Source organism: Scyliorhinus canicula, chromosome 11, assembly GCF_902713615.1.
Source record: "Scyliorhinus canicula chromosome 11, sScyCan1.1, whole genome shotgun sequence".
Classification (NCBI taxonomy): Eukaryota; Metazoa; Chordata; class Chondrichthyes; order Carcharhiniformes; family Scyliorhinidae; genus Scyliorhinus; species Scyliorhinus canicula.
The window spans coordinates 3,845,895-3,854,734 of record NC_052156.1 but is presented as its reverse complement, the minus strand read 5'-3'; the positions used below and the strand labels follow the sequence as shown (position 1 = coordinate 3,854,734).

At 53.3% G+C, this 8,840-nt stretch overlaps 1 protein-coding gene across 1 annotated transcript; it reads right to left on the bottom strand.

The window, feature by feature from the left end:
- Positions 1-6,663: 6,663 nt before the first annotated feature.
- Positions 6,664-7,934, bottom strand: LOC119973740 (coiled-coil domain-containing protein 71-like). The gene has a single exon (XM_038812152.1). The coding sequence runs from the start codon at positions 7,786-7,788 to the stop codon at positions 7,180-7,182; it is 609 nt and encodes a 202-aa protein (XP_038668080.1). The 5' UTR covers positions 7,789-7,934; the 3' UTR covers positions 6,664-7,179.
- Between the last annotated feature and the right edge of the window lie 906 nt (positions 7,935-8,840).

Here is an 8,840-nt window from a genome sequence, read left to right as displayed (position 1 = left end):
GGTGTGAGAAAATCTTTTAAGTTTGTAAAGGTTAAAAATATATAAATCAATTGCCCAATTCTTTGCCCTCCCTCACCCTGTTTTAAAAATCTAAAACACGTGCACCGGCTTTTCCATCCCCGGAAACTACTTGCTGAATAAACCACGAGGACATCTTCGAACCCCTGGGTGTCATTTTCCAAACTCTCCACTGGTACAATTTCTCACAGGCGCCTCTCACAATAATGTGTGAAGATAACTTCAACCCCTCTCACAGGAAGTGCAGTCTGATGCACTTTCCAAAAAAAACTAGGGTGCACAGATGCCAATTAAAACGAGAGTTTGACAAGACGGCGTGGGGACGCTGGGGTGTGGCACCCCAAGTCATCTATCTGTCTCGTCTGTTGGAAGAGCATTCAGTGAAGCTCATGGCATGATGCCCAGTTTATACTGCAAGCTGTTTGCCCTGGATATTCTGCAGCCCTTTACCTGCTGCACAGGTTGTGTTTAATTCAGCAATCTGCCCTGCACAAAGGAGTGATTTCACATCCCAGGGAGAGGGACTCGAGGGGTATGGCGATGAGCCTTTCTGCGAGGAGGGGCAGACAGACGTTTTTGGGCCCAGCAGCCTTTTACTGACCATTAACTCTCCTTATTAAAAGTAGAATTACTGCTCTATAATGAACGCCTCTCTGCTGGGGGACTGAGGAACAAAACAGCCCCCCATTGGAGCATTCCTGAAATGGTCTCTGAAGACAACACTGGTTAGGAAAATAGCCAATAAAAATAGCTCTGTGGGTTAATATTTGAGGAAATCTCTCCCTCTGTAGAATATTGCACATCAAAATTACTACAGCAACTCCACCTTTATGTTGGGGCAAACATTCAGCTACTGCCTTCCCAGCAATACCCATTCAAACCAGTAGTAGCATCCCACAGCACAGGAGGTCATTGGGCCAATCATGCCTGTGCTGTGGCTTTTTGAAACAGCGATCCAATTAGTCTCCTCCCCCCCCCCCCCCCCCCCCCCCCTTTTCCCCATAGCCCTGCAAATTCTCTTCCCCCTTGAACTGTGCGTCCCACCTGCTCCTGGAGGGCAAGGCAGTCACAATTGAATTTACTGGGGAAGTTGGAGAATGAGGGCCTGATGTGGAAATGAACCCCTGGCACTGTACGCCCACCCAGGAGACCAGGCTGCCTTGCCCCCAATTAAAAAGCCAAGATGAATCCTTCAAACATTGAGAGGTTGGCACAATTCCTGGCTCCGTGAGAAAGAGAGAACTCAAAACTGAGATTCAAAATATTGCCACAATAGTTTGACAATTGTGTTTAAAACAAAAATAGAAACACAATTCCAAGGTGCTGACAGACTTCCAGAATTCACAGTAAGGGGTTTCTGCTGAAAAGGCAGCCGACTTCTTTTATATATATATATAAAAACACAATTAGTTAAACGAAAAACACATGTACCAATATTCAATATTATTGGTTAATATAATGAGCATTTACATCAGGCAGTCAGCAACTGTGCAGCTCTGAGACAGACATAGAAATGGTCAGAGATACACCAGCAATATTGCATCTTATTTTTGTTTGGTTTCGCTAACACTTTGAAACGCCACTTTCGAGTTTCACGGAGGTGCCAAAGACACCACCTGGAGAGACAGCTCCACATATTTCAGAGACTGCAGCCTCCCTTAAATCAGAGCTGAAAGATGTGACAGTCTCCTTCATTGTCACAGGGGAAATGTTAAATGACCACCTCCAAGGTAGAAATAGCCACAATAAAGAGACAGCTAGTTTTGTTCTCGCTTATCGAAATAGCCAAAATCTTTGAAACTGGAAGTGGAAACAATTAGGTATCACAGGCCATTCAAATTGATTTTTCCAGTTTCCTGAAGGATTGGGACTCCTCATTGTTTGGGGGGGGGGGGGGGGGGGGGGGGGGAAGAGAGAGAGAGAGAGAGAGAGAGAGAGACCCCTGTTTGTTATGTACCACCCAACCCGAGTAGCCATCCTTAACATGCGATTCCAGGCACATGGTGTTGGTGGGCTATTCGGCTGGAGAAAGCATCACAGGAATTGAACCCACGCTGCTGGCCTTGGTCTGCTTTAGAAACCAGCTATTTAGCCCACTATGCTAAACCAGCCCCATCTAGTGCAATTTATCAGATCTAGATTCTCAATTTAGCCATGTGACTGATGTAGAGGACAACATCGGTCTATACAAGCAGCCAATATATCAGATGCAGGATAAATCCTTGACAAATCCCACCTGACTCCAAAGTTCAAAATGTATTTGAATTTTCATTTTCATTTCATAATTTTCAGGGGCAGCTGAAATTGGTTACAAACATCCTGGGCCCCAGCAAGCAGGGCCAAGTCCACCCAAACTCTTGTTCTTGGAAACAGATTCAGTATTAAAATCATTTCAAAAGGACACTCCCAGGTTATTCACAACACATGAACGCACCATTCATCTGAATTCAACCCATACAAAACAAATGTTAGATTAGAAGTGACTATTTGTTACTTCCCACCACTTTGTGTGTCAAGTGTTTCAGGTGAAGTCAATGGGTTGTTCAATAATTTGCATTTATACAAGTGTCTTGAACATTGTCAAATATCCAACGGTCTTCCTAGAGGCACAAGTCAGACAGAAATCTCACACCGAGCCACGTAAGACGTTAAATAGAACAGTTGATTACGAGGTAGGTTTTAATAAGTGCTTTAAAGGAAGAGGAGAGAAATGGATAAGTTTGCAGAGGGAATCCCACAGCTTTGGGCAAAGACTGGACGGCCACAGCCTCCGAAGGTGGGTGAGAGGGGTCAGTACTGGAGTCGTGCAGGGATCGCAGAAGGTTGTAGTGCTGGAGGGGGCAAGGACAGAAGAGTCATAGCCAATATGGCAGAGGGGGGGGGGGGGGGCATTCGACCCATTGAGTTCATGCTGCCGCTTGGTAGGGCAATCCATTGAGTCCCATTCCCCCACTCTATTCCCATGGGGCATTGAGTTTATTTCCTTCCTTTTGAAATCATTCATTGTGCCTGCTTCCACCACCTTCAGTGAGCTCCAAGTCATTACCACTCACTGCCTAACAAAGGGCTTCCTTGATCGCATACCCTTCTGCATCTCTTACTCCGAATTGAAAACCCGTATTCTCTCTCTCTCCCCCCCCCCCCCCCTCAGTCCTTGTGCTAGCCAATGGGAACAGATTTTCCTTTTGCTACCTTATCCAAACCGGTCATAATCTTGTACATCTCTAACAAAATCGCCCCTTGAAGGAGTTTCCATCGTCTCCAACCTAACCTTGTGACAAGAATCCCTCATCCTCAATCATTCTGGTGAATCTTGCCTTCCAAGGATCCTCACACTTTTGGAGGCCTTTGAACATCATGGCATTGGACAGGGGGGGGGGGGGGGGGGGTTTAGAAAAGGGGCAGACAGGGAGACGGAAACCCATGAATTTCACAAACGTTCAATTGTTAATGAGCTCTGGCTTCTGGTTTCCCTGAACTAGCTTACAACAGAAGAATAAGTTCCTCATCAAATATTTATCCACAGAGCCAAGCCGTGCTCCAATACAAATAAAGGCCCTAACCTGCTGAGAAATTACTTTTGGAAAACATTCAGTTAATAAGATCTCAAATGAAAAAACACACAAGTTAATGTGGTCGTTCAGAGGCCTGCAGAATCAAATCAACATCACAAGTCAACCAGATAGACCCATCCATTTCAGTTTTCCTAGTTGCCCTCCATCCTCAGCAAGTGTTGTCACTGCCATTTCCTTGCCCATCTGTAGTTGCCCTGAGGTTGTGCTCGGCCACTTCAGACTTCAGTGGGTCAGTTAATCATCAATCAAGTTACGTGGGGATTGGAGTCACGTCTAGGCCCAGAGCTGTAAGGATGGCAGGTTCCTTCCGATCGGGACATTAAGTGAACCAGGTACATCTTTAGCCCCAATCAACAGTTTCAAGAACAAATTCCTAAGCTGCTGGGGTGGGGATTTGAACACACCTTCTTGTGAATGGCAATTCAGGCCCCACAGTGAAAGATATGATCAGCTGCAGTTATATTAAAACAGCACATTATTTGTACAGGGATATATTAAAGAACGCTATGTAATTGAGTTATTGAATTTACTTTAAAAGACAGGACTTAATGGTCTTTCTTCTAAACATGACGTTTAATCTCCCGAAACTAATACTTGTGTGCAATAAGATGTTGCAATTAGAAATGACTAATTTCAGCCTCTTAGAAACAAAGCCCAGCAGGAGGCCATTCAGCTCATCCTCACTGTGCTGTCTCTTTAAAAGAGCTATCCAATTCGTCCCACTCCTCTCTGGTCTTTTCCAATAGCCCTGGGGATTTCTCAGCTTGTCAGTCAGTTTATTCACTGAGCCACTGTGCTGTAGAACTCAAGAGTGCTCATAGGTCAGCTCCCCTGTTAAAGCAGACTCCAGCCAGGGTGAATGTACAGTTGGTCTCAAGTGCTCTGAAATTTTAGGTGAGGAAGTGAAGGTTCAGGGGGTGGGGGAAAGTGGGGACAGGACTGGTCTGTGAAGACTCCTTTGTGTGAACTGCCTACTGCACCACGTGTAATCTGAGACAGCAGGTCACTCGTGGTGCCACAGCCGAGCACGAATGATGGAAGTTGCCTAATAAAAGTGTCGCCGTCAATCGGTAACCACTCAAGACAAGGTTGTTTCTGAAACCTTGCCACAGAACATGGACCACACATAGAGAACAGTCTATAAACATTTACTGAGAACTTCAAGAGCAGACAGACTTTGACTAAAAAACCCACACGCGCACACAATGAAAATACAAATTGAGCCACGGCATTGACTTAAATTTCAGTATGCACCTCTTCTACCTTCTGCCGGCCTGCAATCCACTGTGCTACACACCAGTTGTGCTAAGTGATCAGTGCCTCAGGTTCCTATTGGTACCATTGTCAATATAGGCAGCCTATAATTAGGGTAGGTGTGGTATTGGAAATCAAACGACTCTGTAACACATTTACAGTCGACACTTGATTGCATTATTGTTGCTGTGATACGAGTTCGTGGACACCGTGTGCCAATGTGGCTACAGGTCATGTACAAATTCAGAGGGCGAGTGCTGATGAGAGGAATCTTAACCAGGTTGAATACATTCTTCAAGTGCATGGAGGGCGATTCACACACGACACACACTGACAGTGACGAGGAGCAGACGCACTGGACGATATCTCCCGTCCCCTACACCAGCCCCCATTCCTCTGTGCCAACCTAGACATTACAGCACAGTGCTGTGGAGCAGGCTGAAAGCAGGGGAACCAGCAATCAAACTCGAAGCTTCTGGCTTGGCACCGCACTGATCCACCAAACAGTGAGCCACAGGTTGCTCAAAAGACTTGCCTTGAGGATCCTCAATGTAAAATTCTCTGGGGTGGGGTAGGGGGCAAAGTAGAGGGAACATTTCGAAAGCAGCACGGGTACCAACCCAAAACCAACACTGGTCAACTGAAGCTGCACTTTGAAGTTTCTGGGCCCATTAAACACAGTTTTCAGGTAAAAACAAAAAGAGAAATTAATTTCAGAATGGCTGCAGCACAGAAGGGAGGGGGTGCATTCGGCCCGTCATGTCTGTGCCAGTTCCCCGAGGGAACAAATGTGGACTAAAATCCATTAAGTGGTCACTCGATTCATTTGGACAGACATTAGAAAGTCACATTTCATATTGCACAACAACGTACAGAGCAGGAGTAGACCTAGGAGACAGTGAGAAAGGGTGGTGGGGGGGGGGAAGAGGATTGCGGGGGGGGGGGGGGGGGGCAGCGGATGGTGGAAAGGATTGGGAGGGTGAGGATTGGCGGGTGGGGGGAGTATGGGGATTTTGGGTGGGGTGAGGATTTCGGAGGGGTGAGGATTTGGGGGAGGGTATGTGGAATTTGGGGCGTGAGGATTTTGGGGGGGTGAGGGAGGATTGGGGAGTATGGGGGTGGGGTATGCATTGGGGATTTGGGGAGGGGGTCAGGATTTGGGAGGTGAGGGAGGATTTTGGGGGGAGGGGTGAGGATTTTGGGGGGTGAGGATTTGGGGGGGTGAGGATTTGGGGGGGTTAGGTTTTGGGGGGGTTAGGTTTTGGGGGGGTTAGGTTTTGGGGGGGGTTAGGTTTTGGGGGGGTTAGGTTTTGGGGGGGTTAGGTTTTGGGGGGGGTTAGGTTTTGGGGGGGGTTAGGTTTTGGGGGGGGTTAGGTTTTGGGGGGGTTAGGTTTTGGGGGGGTTAGGTTTTGGGGGGGTTAGGTTTTGGGGGGGTTAGGTTTTGGGGGGGTTAGGTTTTGGGGGGGGTAGGTTTTGGGGGGGTTAGGTTTTGGGGGGTTAGGTTTTGGGGGGTTAGGTTTTTGGGGGGGTTAGGTTTTGGGGGGTTAGGTTTTGGGGGGGTTAGGTTTTGGGGGGGTTAGGTTTTGGGGGGGTTAGGTTTTGGGGGGGTTAGGTTTTGGGGGTGGGGTTGAGGATTTGAGGGGGTGAGGTTTTGGGGGGCTGAGGTTTTTGGGGGGTGAGGTTTTGGGGGGTTAGGTTTGGGGGGTTAGGTTTTGGGGACGGGGTGAGGATTTGAGGGGGAGAGGTTTTGGGGGGGGTGAGGATTTGACGGGGTGAGGTTTTGGGGGGTGAGGTTTTGGGGGGGGTGAGGTTTTGGGGGGGTGAGGGTGAGGATTTCGGGGGGGGGGGGGGTGAGGATTTGGGGGTGATCCAACTCCGGAAGAAGTTCGAAAGTTCATTTCATTTTTTTTTGCAGATCGGTCAGGTAATCCACCTGAGCCGCAGGGGTGACAGAGAGAGAGCGGGCTGTCCGGAGCTCCGCCTGCCCAGAGCTCCAGCCTCTAGCTGTTCAGTGTCCAGTCCAGTGTCCAGAGTCTGGCCCCATGGCCGCAGTCCAGTGTCTGGGGCTCCGGCCTCCAGCTGTCTGGCTCGGGGGCCAGTGTCCAGCGCTCCAGCCGGTGTCAAGGCCCCTGTCCAGGCGCCGGCCGGTGTCCAGGCCGCTGTCTGGTGCTCCGGCCGGTGTCCAGTGCTCCGGCCAGTGTCCAGGGCTCCGGCCGGTGTCCAGGCCAGTGTCCAGTGCTCCGGCCGGTGTCCAGGCCACTGTTCAGGGCTCCGGCCGGTGTCCAGGCCAGTGTCCGGGGCTCCGGCCAGTGTCCAGGCCGCTCTCCGGCCTCTAGCTGTGCGGGTAGCTGATGGGTCTGATCCTGATGACCGGCGACAGGTTGACCCTCAGGATTTTCTGCGCTTTCCTCCGGACCTCCTCATCCGAGGAGGAATCGTCCACTTTGATGACCTTGGAGCGGAGCAGCTGGAGGCGGCTGCGGCCGCGCTGTCCGGGCCCGGGGCCTGGGGGTGGAGCTGGAGCCGAGCCCGGGGCCTCCCGCCCGGCCGGCGGGCCTCTCCTGTCCGGGTAGCGGTGTCTCCTCAGCTTGGCGGGGCCCAGCCGCACGGCCGGAGCCGGAGGCCGCAGCCAGCCTTTCCAGTTGGGGCGTCGGGCTGGGGCGGTGCGGGGAGCAGGAGGCGGGGAGCCGGGAGGAGGGCCAGCCGCTGGGATCTGGCAGGTACACGAGCTGTAACCGTACACGTCGCGGCTCCGCAGCACGGTGGGCAGCGAGCCTTCCTCCCGCAGCCCCCGCACGAAGCTGAGCAGCTGGGCCTGGCACTGCAGCGGGTCCGCCGCCAGCGGGCTGAACACGGTCAGCGCATCCGCCAGGGCCCGCGGGCCCACCACCGACATCCGTGACCAGGCCTGCACCGCCGCTCCCTCAGCCGGCTGCGCCATCACCCACCCCTCAGGGCCGCCGGCCGCGCGCCATCCTCTCCAAAATCCAGCCCCAGGCTTCAGGGCCTAGCGGGGCCGCTCCGGGAGCTGGGCGTCAGAGCGGAAACTGCGTCAGCGGGACCCGCCCCCTGCCGCGTCACATCCGCCGTGACGTCAGCGGGGAGCGACCAACCCCCCCGCCCCGCGGTCATCACAGTCACCAGGTTTGTCATTAACAATCTCTGTTTACAGCAGCATAAAGATCAGATCTGCAGCGAGTGCAGCTGCTTATTGTCCAGCTGGCCCCGCCCACAACTTAGCACTGCTGCCTCACAGGGCCGGGGACCCAGACCTCAGACACTGTCCCTGGGGAGTCCCCGGGCGGGATTCTCCCATCCGGCCGCGGCGAGTCCACGGCACCGGAGACGCCGTCGGGGGGCCAGCACGGCGATGGAGCGGTTCCCACCGTCCCAGCCTCCCATCCGGCCGCGGAGAGTCCACGGCACCGGAGACGCCGTCGGGGGGGCCAGCACGTCGGGGGGGCCAGCACGTCGGGGGGGCCAGCACGTCGGGGGGGCCAGCACGTCGGGGGGGCCAGCACGTCGGGGGGGCCAGCACGTCGGGGGGGGGCCAGCACGTCGGGGGGGCCAGCACGTCGGGGGGGCCAGCACGTCGGGGGGGGCCAGCACGTCGGGGGGGCCAGCACGGCGATGGAGCGGTTCCCACCGTCCCAGCCTCCCATCCGGCCGCGGCGAGTCCACGGCATCGGAGACGCCGTCGGGGGGCCAGCACGTCGGGGGGCCAGCACGGCGATGGAGCGGTTCCCACCGTCCCAGCCTCCCATCCGGCACGAACTGTCCACCGCGGGATCCACGCATCTGCAGCGACACCGGCATCAACGAGGACATGCGCTGTGGCGCCGGCACCAACCCGCGCATGCGCGGTGACCTCCCTCAATGTGCCGGCCCCGAGGCAACATGGCACGGGAGTTCAGGGACCGGCGCATATGAAAATAGGCCCAGGGAGCGAGAGGCCGGCCCGCTGATCGGTAGGCCCCGATCGCAGGCCAGGCC